Raw genomic sequence first — 15876 nt, forward strand, 5'->3', positions numbered from 1 at the left:
CAGAATGCTGTGCAGAAGAGAGCTAAGCTTCAGCCCCAAAGGGAATTAAGTAAAGGGATTGAGGAGGGAGAGTGTATGCTTCCTGCCCTCCACTTGAAAGCATTGTTCTTTTCCTAAGGGAAAACAGCCCCCAGCAGAGCTCACTGGGACACGCAACCCCTCCCTTTTCCTTCCCCATGTCTATGTCTACTTTTTAGAGCAATTGATTAGAATCACTTCCTGAGATTTTTCTAGTTTTGCTTTCTGAATTACGGTTTATGTAACCAAGATCTGTTATAGTGAGTTGTTTCTCCTAGTTATCAGATATCAGAGAAAAAAATGTATGCCCGCAGAATCCAGCCTTTGATCCAGTGTTCCTGGAGAACCCCCCCATTTATGAAGCAAAAGCTTCTACGAGACTATAATAATAAAAGCTAAAATGTCTAGGCTGGGTGTGGTGGCTCACAACTGTAATTCCAGCACTTTGGGAGGCCAAGGCAAGCAGATCACTTGAGCTCAGGAGTTCAAGACCTGCCTGAGCAGCATGACAAGACCCTGTCTCTACTAAAAATAGAAAAATTGGCTGGGTGTAGTGGCGCATGCCTGTAGTCCCAGCTTCTTAGGAGACTGAGGTGGGAGGATGTCTTGAGCCCTGGAGGTAGAGGTTGCAGTGAGCCAAGATTGCACCACGGTACTCCAGACTGGGTGACAGAGTGAGACCCTGTCTTTAAAAAACAAACAAAAATTATGGAGTGCTTGCTCTATGTTAGACACTGTTGTAATAACTCATTTAATTCTCACAACAGACCCATAAGATGAGTATTTATTATCCTCATTTTATAGATAAACTGAGGCACAAAGAAATCACACAACTTGCCCAGGTCCTGTGCTATTGCTGGTTGAGCCAGATTTCGCACCTAGGCAAATTGGCATCGGAACCTACACTCCTAACCACCACACATTCTTGTAACTTGATGGGCTTTACCTGTCATGTCAAGACATGTTGGGATGCAAAATCAACAGCAGAAAGACAAGTCAAAAAGCAACCGTAGTGGTCCAGGGACAAAATGATGAGGACCTGAGTCAGGATAGGGCAGGGACAAGGAGTTGCTAAGGACACATTTAAGAGTCGATTAGGATGTCAGAACCAACAACTTAATGAGGGAGAACGGCAGACGTCTAGCTTAGGATATTGGTACCCTGAGTGAAGAGGGGAGTGGTGAGCCCCATTTAGATATGCCAAGTCTGAGACATCCAGAGGAGATGTCCAGCAGACAGGTGGATGAACTGGCCTGGCCCAAAGACACAGCTCAGTCATACACACATTCATTTGGGAGTTTAGTGGCCAAAGAAAAAAACGATCTCCACAGGGAGGTTGGCAAAGGCTTCCTGGGTGAGGTTGGCTTTGAGCCAGGCTCTGAAAAGCAGGATGCTCTGAGAAGTGGGGAAATGGGGGGAGGAGGAGTGGGAGAAGGGATGTCAGTGTGATGAGGAGTCTACTGTGGAGGAAGCTAGGGAGTAAGGTGGGCAGGTGCTGGGTTTGGATAGGGGAGGTTATCAGGGAAAAGTGACAGAAAGCTTTGGAATGACTTTTGATGACTTCCTCCTCCTAAGTCTGATTTTTAAAAATGAAAATCGTTATGGAATATTTTAAACTGATGTTCATAGTTGCTACTCCCTCCTTTGCTCTTCCAAAGTAATTTCTTAAAACCAATATTATGGGGAGATGTATGCATTCAACTATCTTTAATATCCTAAAAGACCTTGTTCTTGGATACCTGGGCCACCAGGAGACCTCTCATGTGTCTTGTCAGTGGAAACATGTAAAGGGGGCAAGGGAGGAAAGGTGATGAGAGGTAAAGTCTTGATCAAAGCAGAGAAACAGCAAGACCCCTTTTGTGTGTACAAGGAGGGTGAGCGGTGGAGCATGGATGCCAGATGAGAAAGCCAGCAGGAGCGTTCTGCCGGGCAAAGGACACTTCTTTGGTACCTTCTTTTCACATGGGCCTCCTCTGGTTTTGAGTTTAGTGGATATATTCAGTCTTGTTGATATCATAGACCAGGAGTGGCTGTGGGCCGTGGCAGTAGCCACATTGCTTCTGCAAGGCTGAGAACACTGCTGTTGCCTGGTTTGTCTCACAGGCTTGGAGTGTAGAAGCATAGGAATTAGGCTAAAGGTTGAGAATTAGAAGAAGGATATGGTTTAGAAATAGCACAAAGTTGCCGAAAGACAGTTTAACAAGACTGTTTACTTCCTCCCCACCATTATTAGAGCAATACATAATTACCAGAAAACATTTGGAAAATGTGGAAGAAATGTAAACACTTATGGTCCAACAATTAATTACTGTTAACTTTTTGACATATTTCTTGCAAATCTTTTCTTAATTATAATCTTTTTTAGTTTGCTTTGCTTAGTTATGATCAAATCGGATATACAATAATATATATTAACTTTTTCATCTAATGTTCTAACGTCAACATTTATCCATTAAACTGAATTTTTATTTCATGTGTCAACCAAAACTCCCTTACCAGTTTATGAGCAAGTCAAGGATCTTCTGGATGATAGCTGGGGGAGAGAAGCAGCAACTGGGGCTGGAAGGCAGTAGGGTCATTAGTACAGAGCACCCACGTCTGGAGCCCTATTCAGGAAGAAGTGAATGCTGAGGGTCGGTGAGGCCAGTGCTGGTCCTGAGGAAATCCTTCCATTTACCCTTCCCACCTCTCCTGATTTTGAGAGTTCTAGACCAATCCAAGAGTGATTAGAAAATTAGCCACTGAGCCTCCAAGAGGTTCCTGCAGGCCCTAGAACTAACCTTATTTGAAAGGAAGAATCCTGGAATCTTCCACACCTATGAAAATGAGACCACTTTGACTGCTGCACTCTTTATACAGAGAAGGAAAGACCTGGGTGAGCTCCCTTTCCCTGTCTGGAGGCACGATGGCCTCCCAGGTGCTCGGATAACTAATTTACTGACTCTGTTAGCTGTGTGTACCTTCTGTAGAGTAAGTAAGCGTGTGGTAGAAATTATGAGTAGTGTACTGGTTCCAGGTTTATAATTTTTTTAGTATGTAAGTTAATTTGTTAATTAGTGGGCTAGTTAGTCGTGGGGAAGATTCATGTCATCCAAGGATGAAAACAGGACCTGGAAAGGTGCTTTCTGCAGACTGCTCAGTGTCTCTGAGACATGAACAGATAGCTTGTTTACTTGCAGAGGAATGTGCTATCAGCTAGGGAAAAGATTTTTTTTCTTCCCCTGACTAAATTTTCTGAGTGTGGGATAAAAATTAAGACATTCAGAGTAACAATGAAATGGTTTAATGTATCATTTATATTAAATACAAGTTTATTGCAATGCTTTTCTCTCCCTATTTGGCGTGTTCCACCTTCTTAATCTAACCTAAATTGTTTCAAGATTGTATTCAGCATGGCACATGGGGAAATCACACAGTTTGGAAACAGGCCCACTTGGGTTTGAATCTGGCAAAGGAACCGACACAATCCTGCTGTATTTTCTCAATAGTTGTATATTCTCAGCGGTAAGATGGAAGTAGTAACACCTATCTCCTTAGGAGTATGCAAGATGAGGTTTGTGAACTATTGGGACCTACAGCGTTGGCCCTTGGTGAACAGTGGTTATTATCTCTTCCCACACTACCACTTAGGAGGCCCACATGCCTGGCAGTCCCAATGGCCTGGTCTGGCCTGACCTGCCCTTGAAATGAGATGCCTGAAATGTGATGGCTGGTGCTCTATGCATGCACCCAAGGATGCTTGAGGAAGATAAAAACAGCCAGCTTTCTCAGAGATTTATGGTTCTGAAGTTCATCTTTAGTAAGTGCTGATCTTAAATTCATACTCACTGGGCCATTTGCCCGAACCCAGGGTAGAAACCATTCATATCTGTGGAGTTGCTGGAAGAATAGCTTTTCAGTCCCTTTTCAGAATTTCCATCTGAATGCACTTAGTTTTGCTGCTGGCAGAAGAGTACCCCCAAAACATTCAGCAAAGGTTTTGTGATCTCTTGGGAGGAAAGGTGTTACACAAATCACTCCTAAGTGCACAAAAAGAGGAATTGTGCCAGAATTGCTTTTTGGGAGAAGAGATAAGCTCCAACAGTTATCATGTGGACTTAAATCATTTCCTGCACTGGCAATTTTCCCATTAACCCTAAGCATGGTCCCTTGCCTGCGGCCTCTTCTTAGAGCACCACTGACCCGCCTAGGCATGGCATGTGGTGGGACAGTCCCGGCTGCATTCCCAGGCAAATACTCCTGCCCCTCGAAGTTGTGAGCCCTCCCCTGAGGGGTGTTTTTCATCTATACTAATTTTCACCTTTTATTCCTGACTTGTGGCAGCTTGTTGTGAGCCTTGGATAAACAGAAAGGATGTGTCACTCCCTCCAGTGTCTTAGTTCAGGACAGGCTAGGGCACAGTATTGCCCTGGATCTCATGAAGATGGGCTTTGCCCTGGCCAGCCCTACTGGGGCAGGAACATGTGTTCTCCATCCAACATCTCCTGCTGTTTATGTTTTTTAAGTGAAATGGAAGCCTTCAGCCCTAAGCTCTGTGGATCCAGGCCCTCACCAACTTCTGGACAAACTCTTGGCAAGTTTAAGCAGGAGGTTCTTTTGTGCCTTTACATATCTTATTTCTTAACCCACAAAGTTAAGTCATTTCCATAGTGAGCAGGGGATGTCCAAGAACCTAGATTCAAAGTGATTTTTTATTGGTATCCATAATGGAGAGATGCTTCCCAGGGAGTGTCAAGTCTGATTTGTGCCTGAAAAGATGTTTATTTTGAAGTAGTGCTTGGTGCAGGGTGGGAATACTTCATCTGCTGGGTTCAGGAATGCAGATGGGGACTGACCCTGAGGGTGAGTCAGTTAATAAGCAAGCAGCCCCTGCTGGGCTGAGGTCAAAGGGATCCTGTCCAACCAGAGGGATTGGACTCCATCGACTAGCTGGCTCCTGGGATTCTCACATTGGATTCACAGTTCTTTAGAGTAATTTCCAGGAGCCCCTCATCTTCTCCTCCTGAGCAGGCCCTCAGGGCAGGAATCTGGGGTCTGGGGGGCAACTGCATACTCAGATTTTTGCATTATATTACAACTATCAGTACATGCTGCAGTTGGCCACAGTGTGCTCTGTTTTTGTTTCCAGCTTCCCAGTGCAACGTCAGCTTAAAGAAGCAGAGGAGCCGCAGCATCCTTAGCTCCTTCTTCTGCTGCTTCCGTGATTACAATGTGGAGGCCCCTCCACCCAACAGCCCCAGTGTGCTTCCGCCACTGGTGGAGGAGAATGGTGGACTTCAGAAGGTCAGTACTGGCGAGGAACTGTGCACTCCATAAAACTGCAGCAGCGGCATATCTGTCCCATCCTTGATGAATATCCTTAATAAGAATATGCAGAGCTGGGCGCGATGGCTCACACCTGTAATCTCAGCACTTTGGGAGGCTGAGACAGGTAGATTGCCTGAGGTCAGGAGTTCGAGACCAGCCTGGCCAACATAGTGAAACTTCATCTCTACTAAAAATATAAAAAATTAGCTGGGCGTGGTGGCAGGCGCCTGTAATTCCAGTTGCTAGGGAGGCTGAGGCAGGAGAATTGCTTCAACCTGGGAGGCGGAGGTTGCAGTGCCATTGCACTGTAGCCTAGGCAACAAGAGCAAAACTATGTCTCAAAAACAAAAAACAAAAAGAAAAGGATATGTGATAGTATGTGTACAGCCATTTACTTAAAGATTTGAAATTACCAAGAAAAGTAAGCTTTTTTGATAAAGGATATCTCATTTAGCAACTAAAGATCATATTTGATGGGAGTTACGGGAGTCACTTCACATTTTTATAACATTCTCTCTTGGGAAGTTGAATGCATTAAACAGTTAAACAACCAGTAGCAGACTCACAAATAGATGAAAAGAGAAACAGACATAGAGAAGAGCTAACAATAAAATAATTGAGTTTAACTACCTTGTTTAATAATAAGCTTGTTATATATTCTTTTGTATGTATCAAATAAAATATGTCATATTGTCACAATAGGTCAAAAACCAAAATCTACCAACATGCTGTCTAACAAACGCATCTGAAACAAAGTTACTCAGAACAGTTAAAAGTATAAGGATGCGGCCAGGCATGGTGGCTCATGCCTATAATCCCAGCACTTTGGGAGGCCAAGGCAGGCAGATCACCTGAGGTCAGGAGTTTGACCAACATGGCGAAACCCCTTCTCTAGTAAAAATACAAAACTTAGCTGGGCCTGGTGGTGGGCACCTGTAATCCCAGCTACTCGGGAGGCTGAGGCTGGAGAATCGCTTGAACCTGGGAGACGGAGATTGCAGTGAGCCAAGATCACGCCACTGTACTCCAGCTGAGTGACAAGAGTGAAACTCCATTCCAAAAAAAAAAAAAGTATAAGGAATAAGGATGAGCAAAGAGACCTCATACAAGTATAAATTAAGGAAAATAAGGGTTATAATATTAATCTCAGTCAAAACGGAATTTCAGGGAAAAATCACCGAAAGAAGATTATTCATCATGAAGACAGTTGACATTTGAGGACACAAAAGTCATAAAGCTTTATATTCCAAATAACATGAGCAAAGGACACAAACAGGTAATTCACAAAATAAGAAATACAGATGGTTCAGTCTTGTTGATATCATAGACCAGGAGTGACTGTGGGCTGTGACAGTAGCCACATGCTTCTGCAAGACTGTGAACACTGCTGTTGCCTGATTTGTCTCACAGGCTTGGAGTGTAGAAGCATAGGAATTAGGCTGAAGGTTTTCATATGGTCAGACATGAAAAAATAAGAATGTTGCACATATAAATACATGAAAAATATTTAACATGTTTAGTAATCGAAGAAACGCAAACTAAATAATGAGATACCATTTTCCAGCTTTCAACTTATCAAAGATATTTTTAAACACAATATTTGGTTTTAGCATGGAGTGGTAGGAGGGAGGATAGAGAATATAAATAAGTTGCTGGTAACAATGTTACTTGATGACACCTTTCTGGAGGAAAATTTGGCAATATGATCTTAAAGCCTTAAAAATATCCCTATTTGTTGATGCAGGCAGTTACTCTTTATGGACATAATTATGAATGTGCAAAGATTTAACCATGAGGTCCCACCCAGCATAGATTATAATGCCGAAAAATTATAAGCAACCTGATGTTCAACAATAGGCAGTTGGTTAAAAAAAAAAAAAAACTATAGAATTAACTGTGCAATCAAATAGCATACAGCCCTTCAAAATGATATGTCGTAAATATTGCTGATATAAAGAAATGGATAGAGTGTCTCTCTTGTTCTCTCACACACATACACACACAAGCATTTATAAGACTGGAAGGACGTATGCTGAAATATGAAGGTTATCTCCTATTGCTCACACTGGTGGAATTATAGCTAGGATTTTCTCCTTCCCTCTATACTTTCCTCAGTTTTCAGAAAATCAGCTTAAATTACTTTTATGATTTAAAAAATTATTTTAAAACCACATATGGATGTATAGAAGGGAATTCTGGGAAGATGACAGCCTGAGCACATGGCTCTGACTGTTAAAATTCCCTCCCAGGATAAACCCAGGTGGGCCTGCTGGTGGAGCCTGGAAAGTACATTCAGGCCCCCAGTTTTCCTGACACCTTCAGGGTAGAGAGCAGGCACAGGATTTATTCTCTCTCTTACTCAATAAGAAGCAGGGAACCACCAACAGAGGAAAATGCTTACATCTCCCTGAGTCCTTGGACAAACACTCGAATGTATAGTCCCATGAGGTCCACTGGCCAGAAGGAGCTGGCGGATCGCCTTGGAAAGGGCTCATACTGCCCACACAATGTGTGTGGTCCTTTGAGGGGCTGCCCTGGTGAGCTGGATTGCTTCCAGTGCTTGTGCCTTGGAGGATCCAGTAGTGTAGGGGCTTTCTTCATCTCTGAGGTTTGTTAACATGGGCTCTGCTGGGCCATGAAAACAGCATTCCTTGCTGGGCCTTGCAGTACTCACTCATTTGCCACTTCCCAGAGAGCCTCATAGACTGACCTGCACAGACACTGAGGGAACCCACAACCTGGTGCAAGCAAAGAAAAATGCAGCCTCCACTGAGAAAGTCCAAGTTGAAAAAACTGTAATGAGACTCCCACTGCGGTAAAACTAATGGAAGAGATGGAAGAGAACTTTAACAGACAACTCAGGAAATGAATTATGAGTACAAAAGTAACATTTGGAATTTAAAAACTCGTGATTTCTAAATATAAAAATTCAGTAAACAAACAGAAGGAGAATGGTCACTGGTGGGAACTGAATTCATGTTCTGGAAAAGCAAGTGGAAGAAGAAATATCTTACAATTCAGACCAGAAACACAGAGATGGTAATTGTGAGAGGGGACAGCAGGCATCTAGGAGATGGAACATGCAAATGTTAAGAGTTCCAGAAAGAGAAAAAGTAGTAGAAGAAAAATTTCTTGAGCTAAAGACAAAGCTTGAATCTGTGGATTGAAGGAGCTTACCAAGTCGACAGCAGGATTAGTTAGAGGAGCGCATGCCTAGATGTATCTGTAGAAATTTTGAAGTTTAAGGACAAAGGGAAAGTCTTACAAGATACTAGAATAAGTTATTTTCAAGGAAAACAGTTATATTAGTATCAGACTTCTCATCAGCAACACTAAAAGCCAGAAGACTATGAAAAAATATTTATAGGCTACTGAGGGAAAAAAATGGAAACCAAAAATTCTGTATGTGACCAAGATATCATTTATCTGTTGAGACAAAAGTTTCTTAGATATGTAATGATTCAGAGAGGGAACAAAACATAAAAATCTGGGTGAGATTGATACTCAGTTATGATATAATTGTTAAAAATGTTAGAAATAGGCTGGATGCAGTGGCTCATTCCCATAATCCCAGCACTTTGGGGGCCAAGGTGGGCGGATCACGAGGTCGGGAGATCGAGACCATCCTGGCTAACACAGTGAAACCCCATCTCTACTAAAAAATACAAAAAATTAGCCTGGCCTGGTGGCGGGTGCCTGTAGTCCCAGCTACTCGGGAGGCTAAGGCAGGAAAATGGCGTGAACACAGGAGGCAGAGCTTGCAGTGAGCCAAGATTGCGCCACCACACTGCAGCCTGGGTGACAGAGCGAGACTCAGTCTCAAAAAAAAAAAAAAAAAAAGGTTAGAATTAAGCTGGGTGCAGTGGCTCATTCCTATAATACCAGCAGTTTGGGAGGCTAAGGCAAAAGGATCACTTCAGCCTAGAAGTTTGAGACCAGCCTGGGCAACATAGGGAAACCCCCATCTCTACAAAACAAATAATAAATAATTAGCTAGATATGGAGGTGTGCACTTGTAGTCCCAGCTACTCTGGAGCCTGAAGTGGGAGGATTGCTTGCACCCAGGAGGTCGAGGCTGCAGTGAGCCATGATCGCACCACTGCCCTCCAGCCTGGGTGACAGCAAGACCCTGTCTCAAAAAACCCCCAATGTAGAAACAAACATGATTTTTAGGAATAGAACTAATAATAGAACTGTAACAAGTGGCACAATTAGAAAATAGATCTTTAAAATTCACAGAGGGGGTAAAGGAGAAATAAACAAATTGAACAAGCCATCAAAATTAAGGAAAGGGAAAAAGAATAAATAATAAATAGCAAACATAACATAAAGAATAGGCATAAAACCTAGTTTGATGAACCAGATTCTTCTAACAAAGACCAAGACTACATCAGATTGGTTTGACAAATTCAGCTGTATGATATTTCCAAGAATATGCCTGTCATCAAATAGGGATGATTTTGTCAGTAAGTAAAAGAAAACTGCTGGGCATGGTGGCTAACGCCTATAATACCTGCACTTTGGGAAGCCGAGGCAGGAGGATCACTTGAGGCCTGGAGGTTGAGGCTGCAGTGAGCCTTAGTCGCTCCACTGTCCTCCAGCCTGGGTGCCAGAGCAACATCCTGTCTTGAAAGAAAGAAAAAAAGAGAGAAGGAATGAAAGGAGAGAGAGAGAGAGAGAAAGTGTGAAAGAAAGAAAAGAAAAGAAAGAAAGCTGACAAATAATAGCTTAGACAATTAGGGGATTATTTTTCTCACACAAAAAGCCTGGGTCAGGTAGTTACTGGGGTTTATATTTCTGATGATGCCATCAAGAACATGTTTTTCTGTCTTTCTGCTCCCCTATCCTTGGTGTGTTTGCCTTCATCCTCATGCTTGCTATTTATGATCTCAAAGTCACAAGTTTTAGATATCCTATCCACATTTAAAGGAAAAAGATAGGGAGGGGTGGCACTGGCCATGTCTGTCCCTTTTATGAAAAGTAAATGCTTTCACAGAAAAACCCAGGAGACTTCTGCTTATGTCTTATTGGCCTGACACAGTGCCTGGCAGATTTCTTTTACTTACTGCCAAAATCATTTCTATCTGATGGCAGATATGTTCGTGGAAACAGTGTACAGTTGAATTAGTCAAACCAATTGGGTGTAGCCATTTGTCACATGGCTATCCAATAGCAACAGGGGAGGAATTTAGCCCAGCATATTCTTGCTCTCAACAAAATCAGGAGAAGGGAGGAATGACTCATGAGTAGATACACTAGTCAGTACGGGTTCGTTTATGCTTCAGTAACAACCTCAAAACCTCAGAGGCTTAAACAATAAAAGTCTATTTTTCACTCATGCTACTTGTTTATAATGGGTTGGCTGAGGCTGAGCCTTTTGTTCTGTGGCACTATCCAACAGAAATGTAATGTAAGTCACATGTATAATTTAATTTTTTCCAGTAGCCACATTAATGAAAATATTTTTAAAACAAGTGAAATTAATTTTAATAACATGTTATTTAATCACTATATCCAAAATATTATCTCGATATGTAATCAATAGAAAAAAATATTAGCGAGACAATTTATATTCTTTTTATCTTACTAATCCTTCAAAATCTGATGTGTATTTTACACTTACAGCACATCTTAATTTGGACCAGCCACATTTTGTGTGCTCAGTGGCCACATGTGACTAGTAGCTACCATACTGGACAGTATAACCATCTTATCCTCATTCACATGCCTATACCCCATCTCTTTGCTTCCATGACTGTCACAGCAGGACAAAGGAAATGTGATAAATCACATTGGCTCTTAAAGTTTTCACTCAGAAAACTCAGAAAAACATGCCTCATTTCAGCTGACATTTTATTGGCTAAAGTAAGTCACATGACTGCATTAAGTTCAAGGGGAATGGAAGTGTAATTCTCCCACATATTCAGAAAGAAAACTGGAATTATTTGGTGGACAGTGCTAATGACAATTGCAGTAGGTGACAGTTTCTGACATAACATCTAACATACAGATAAAGAAAGGTGGAAAATAAAGAAATGGGCAAAATATACAAAGCAGATCACACAGAAAGCAGGAGTGACAATGTTAATATCAGATAAAGCAGAATTCAGATTCAAAAGCATTAAACAGGATAAATAGGGGCACTTTATGACAAATAGTCTAATACATGAACCGTATAGTAGCCCATGGACCTTTATATATAAAATCAACAGTGCCACCAAAGAAGAAAACTATATATGATAAAAAGCTATCTTCAAAAAATAAACAGCAAACAACACAGAAAAATCAATGGTAGGTTCTGGCTAATGGAATAAGCCAAGAAAATGAGACAATTGGTATAAACATGGAAAAGATACAAAGTTAGTCTTATTTGCAGATGACATGATTGTTTACATAGAAAACCCAAAAGACTCCTCCAAAGTTGATTCAAATCATAAAAGATTTTGATTTCTCATGTTTATGAGAAATGTGTGTGCTGTTTCTGGATAGAAAGGCTTAAGTTCTTCTGGGACAAAAAAGGTCAAAGAAGAACCGAGAAATTTTTAGAAAGAAAATAAGGAAGACAGCTTGGTATCTTTGTAGATGAAATGATATGAGGAAATGGCATGGCAGCCTTGGAAGCTTTCCTGGGGTACTCAGCTGTATCTATCAGGAAATAGAAGCCTTTAAAGGCAGTTCCTCCAGCAGAGCTGAGCTCACTTGGACTTACTGTTCATTCATGAACTTCCTTCTATTAACATTTGTCAAGATGGCTTTTTAAAGAATTATGTTAACTTTGAGTTAATTTAGTTAATCCAAAGTGGGGTGACACGTTATTTCCATAACACTTGACTAGTCAATCCGGGAGACCAGACACCAGAGAAAGAGCCCTGTCAGAGTGGGGCAGTGAATTCCCAGAGGAGGACCCTCTGCCTCTTGACCCTAGCTTGCTCAGGACATTCGGAACACAAAGCCCAGGCCTATTAGATGTGGAAGCAGATTCCAGGCCCATTTCTACTGCTGATTCCTTAAGTATCTGTACCTCTCGGAATTCAGCATGCCAGAGGAAGAGGGAAGGCTGTGGACAGAATGGGACAGATGACCTCTAGGGTTCTATCTACCCTCCATATTTACTTTTGCCCTGGAGAAATGAGGATTTGGAGCCTTTGAGTTTCCAGCTGCTTCTGCAGCAGCAGCTTGGGGTAGCAGCCATTGCCACCATCACAGCCACAACCTGGACCTACAGACCAGAAGCCTCCAGAGGCTGGGAGGAGTCAGAACCCCAATGGCAAAGACCATGGAGGACTTTTAAGGGCAAAGACAGCATAAAACGGATTGTTGGACACTCACAAATACATGCATACGTCATGCTGTATACACAGACATACATACATGTAAGCTTCTAGGGTAATTTTCAAGCCCAAATATCCTTCTAGATCAGCACTTTTGCTTGCTCATAGTGGACATTTTGTCAGGCCTTTCAGATGCATTGTTGTGATCTCTTGCATCATGGACGTGCTCATCTCATCAAAAGTGTGTTCTGAAGGTACACCTGTGTGCAGGGGATGTCTGCACTCTCCTACTAGAGCAGAGCTTCTCAACTTGGGATAATTTGCCCTCCAGGGAACATGTGGCAATGTCTGAAGACAGATTGTCACTAGAGGGGGAGAGAGCATCTGCTGACATCTAGTGAGCAGAGGCCAAGGATGCTGTTAAACATCCTGCAACAAATAGGACATCCCTCACAACAGAGTTTCCCAGCCCAGAATGTCACCAGTGCTGAGGTTGAGAAACCCTACGCTGAAGTGGCCCAGCTGGGTATGGCAGCACACACCTATAGTCCCAGGTACTCAGGAGGCTGAGGCAGGAGAATGTCTTAAGCCAGGAGTTTGAGGCCACAGTGAGCCATGATCACACCACTGCACTCCAACCTGGGTGACAGAGCAAGACCCCGTCTGTAAAGTAAAATAAAATAAAAATAAGGAGACCCAAATAGGATGTGAACTTCTGGTTAAACTCTCCTCCACCAAATACTATGCAGCCGTGAAAAAGAAGAAGTCATGTAATTTGCAGCAACATGGATGGAGCTGGAGGCCATTAATCTAAGCAAACTAATGCAGGAACAGAAAACCAAATACTGCACATTCTGACTCATGAGTGGGAGCTAAACACTGAATACTCATGGACAACAAAGGGAACAACAGACACTGGGGCCTACTTGAGGGTGGAGCTTAGGAGGAGGGTGAGGATGAAAAGACTATCTCTTGGGTACAATGCATATTACCTGGGTGATGAAATAATCTGTGCAGTAAACCCCCATTTACCCCATAGGTAAATGACATGCAATTTACCTATATAACAAACCTGCACATGTACCTCTGAACCTAAAATAAAAGTTTTTTTAAAAGTATGTCCTCCACCAAGTATGTCTGTAGGAGCAGTGACCTACTATTAGTCCCAGTATTAGGAATAATATTATTTAAAAGCTTCTTAAATGAATTTATCTGTGCAAGTTCTTGGAAACTTTGATTTATTTGATTGCATTGTCTGTTGGAGAGCAGCATAGCTCTGCCTTGAGTGATGTCAGAAGGAAGCTGACAGTCTTTAAGACAAGCCCAAAATCTGAAAAAGGAAGGAACTGTGGAGATCATCTCAAGAGGAAATGATACTTGCTCTTATACTGCAGAGGTGATGACTAGGGGTTAGAGATAATCAAGAAGTTGCTAAATTGTTCTTAGTGTCAAAACAGAGCTCAGAAAGGTGCCAGCCAGCTGCCATTGCCAGCCATCAGGTTTGGCCCTTTCATGTGAGACCTCGTTATCACTGTAACCCTCTTAATAAAAATGGACACATATTTTCAGAAATTCTTCAGTGTACAAGGCATGAAGCAGTGCATCGCCTTATTAGGCCATCTAAAAAAGAAGAAACAGAAACTGGAAATGCTCAGTGGAAATAAACTTTTTTATTAGCATTTCTTAACAATGCTATAATGAAGTGTTTCCATCAATTAGGTTTGGAATGGCTGGCATTTGGGGCTGCGGAATAATTGAGGCCTTTCCTTGGGGCCTAGGTTTTCTTAACACTCCCTGTGAATACAGGTTGTATTTCCCTTGAAGGAGAAAGCTGTCCCCTTGTCTGTTGCCTGGGAGGGAATTTCTTGTACCTTGCCTTGTCCCCTCTCCCTAGTCTTCCCCTAGAGGAGCTCCTGGAATGACCAGGAGGTCATTGTAATCTGATGAACACGTCTCCCATTCCCTGCATACGATATTGACTTAGTCTTTTTAGGGAAAAGCTTGCTTAAAAGAAAAAACAAACAGTTATTAGAAGGAATCAAGGATTAAAGTAAAGTATGAGTTTTTATTTTTGTTTTTTAATTAAGGATTGAATTCCTGGGAGTAAGGGAGGCACTATTTAAATACACAAAATGGTTGGTGAGCCTCAGGAGCCCAGCCTGGCTTGTTAGCAGAACGGGTGTCTGAGAGACAGAAGGAGCCTCATGCCTTAACTGTGGAAAATTTTCGGATTCCTCCTGTTCATTAAACACCACCAAGGTACAGAGAATGGCAGATCATGCAGCTGCTGTGCTCGAGAGGGCTTTGAAGTTTCTTTTGAGAATATGATCTTCTCTTCAAACCTGACAATGATTTTTTTTTCTTTTTCCTCAGGGTGACCAGAGGCAGGTCATTCCCATACCAAGTGTATGTATATTTATCTAATTTTATTTATTAAAACGGTCATAAAATCGTGTGGCTTTGGGCCTACTGATATAAAGGATTTTTTAAATGTTATTGCTTATGTTGTTTATCATGTGGTGTAAACAGCTCTGTTCTGTTAAAAAGAAAACTGAAGCTACATTTTAAACTGTGAGCAGGAAGTTCTCTACAGAGACAGTTTCCTTTCTCAGGAACAGCAAGGCAGCCAGCATCCATTTACCCAATTCTTATTTTCCCTTTCTCTCTGGGAAGGACCTCCAAGCTGAACAAGCTGAGGTTGCTCAGAACCCTCACCCACACCCCACCATCTTAGCCTCAACTCCATAGATTGGCGGGAACATTCTTTTGCCCAGACACAGTTCTTTGCAGCAGGTTCAGTCCCAGTGGAACTGGGCTCACCAAGCCCAGGTCCCAGGTGACCGGACCGTTTCTAACTTATCAGTGGTAGTATGGCTGTAGCTCCGAGATCAGAGAAGTCACCCTAACTATATTCTCTGGACTTGCAGGACCCATCCCACAGGCCTGCTGTGCTGCAACTCTGCCCAGCTGGGCACTCCCTGAGGCCACCCTCACTTCTGTTGTCAGCCCTGAAATTTGTTCCACCCCAGCACAGTCCTACACCAGCCACCCCTCAGCCATCCGCTGTCCTTTCTCTTCTTCCTGTTCTGCCAGCAGAGCCACCCAGCCTGAGGCCAGTCAGCAAGAAGTAAACTGAAGACTGACTCCCAAAAGAAACTTACAGTTGAGATGTCTGTATCAAACAAGACCTTTCAAATAGTCTTATGTCCTTAGAGAAGGATTTAGGTTTCAAAATGTGTCTATAAATTAATTTTTTAGTCTGTAAAGATGATCAGATTCA

General features: G+C 42.3%; 1 protein-coding gene across 3 annotated transcripts in view; it reads left to right on the forward strand.

Moving 5' to 3' along the window:
- CTDSPL (CTD small phosphatase like) overlaps nt 1-15876 on the forward strand; it is a 119595-nt gene that overhangs the window by 77271 nt on the left and 26448 nt on the right. The window contains exons 2-4 of one of the 3 annotated variants that reach the window (XM_077992169.1): nt 3649-3817; nt 5147-5301; nt 14970-15002. In XM_077992169.1, coding sequence (XP_077848295.1) covers nt 3724-3817; nt 5147-5301; nt 14970-15002 — 282 coding nt within the window. In that variant the 5' untranslated portion in view covers nt 3649-3723. The remainder of the gene's footprint in view (nt 1-3648; nt 3818-5146; nt 5302-14969; nt 15003-15876) is intronic. The other 2 variants (XM_077992170.1, XM_077992168.1) reach the window with 2 other exon arrangements.

This window comes from Macaca mulatta, chromosome 2 (genome assembly GCF_049350105.2).
Source record: "Macaca mulatta isolate MMU2019108-1 chromosome 2, T2T-MMU8v2.0, whole genome shotgun sequence".
NCBI lineage: Eukaryota > Metazoa > Chordata > Mammalia > Primates > Cercopithecidae > Macaca > Macaca mulatta.